Genomic DNA, 850 nt, shown 5'->3' on the forward strand with positions numbered 1-850 from the left:
CTCGCCCCGCCCACACTCCACCCACGCCCCGCCCACATCTGCCCGCCCCGCCTACCTGCTCCTTGGTCTGGGCTTTCTGCACGTAGTCTCGGCCCACTTTGATGCGAGGGGTGAGCAGGGCCCGGGAGAAATCCGTCACCCCGAGTCCCAGAAGACGGCAGAGCTTCTGTGCAGCTGAGGGCAACAGCACAGAGGCCCCCCTCAGCACCGGGAAGGGGAGCTGGCAGGAGAGCGGGGGAGGAGGTGCCTCCACTGTTGGGGGAGTAGAGGGCGGACCCAGTCTTTCCCTCTGGAAGCAGCGAAGTCCTGAAAGCGTGGGCGTTCTCTGGCCCAGCGATTCTCCCTCTAGGAACCAGCGGGGCCTAAAATCACCCTGGATATGAGCAGAGGCCGCGCTACGACGATGTTCACCACGGTGTTGTTTACAAGAGAGAAAATCTGGAAGCAACTTGAGTGTCCAGCAAGCGGGGATTGGTTAGACGGGTCGGGGTGTATCCATTTGAGTGGGCATTCTGCAGTCACTAAAGTCACCCTGGGGCCAGGCGCGGTGGCTCAAGCCTGTAATCCCAGCACTTTGGGAGGCGGAGGTGAAAGGGCTGACTAGCCTGGGTAACTTGGTGAGACCTCATCTCTACAATAAATCAAAAAATAAGCGGGGCATGGTAGCGCATTCCTGTAGTTCCAGCTACTTGGAAGGCTAAGGCACAAGGATCGCCTGAGTCCAGCAGGTGGAGAATGCAGTGACTGTGAGTGTGCCACTGCACTCCAGCCTGAGTAACAGAGTGAGACTCCGACACACACACACACACACACACACACACACACACACACACACACACACAAATTGTGG

General features: G+C 58.5%; 1 protein-coding gene across 1 annotated transcript in view; it reads right to left on the bottom strand.

Moving 5' to 3' along the window:
- The window catches only part of LOC103252352 (myosin-14), a gene marked incomplete at its 3' end in the record, with an annotated part of 57,958 nt that overhangs the window by 54,606 nt on the left and 2,502 nt on the right, over positions 1-850 (bottom strand). The window contains exon 2 of the mRNA XM_021709054.1: positions 56-174. Within this exon, the coding sequence (XP_021564729.1) occupies positions 56-174 (119 nt within the window). The remainder of the gene's footprint in view (positions 1-55; positions 175-850) is intronic.

The sequence above is a fragment of the Carlito syrichta genome, unplaced genomic scaffold (genome assembly GCF_000164805.1).
Source record: "Carlito syrichta isolate Samal-C Ts95f unplaced genomic scaffold, Tarsius_syrichta-2.0.1 Scaffold155075, whole genome shotgun sequence".
In the NCBI taxonomy this organism is placed as follows: Eukaryota; Metazoa; Chordata; class Mammalia; order Primates; family Tarsiidae; genus Carlito; species Carlito syrichta.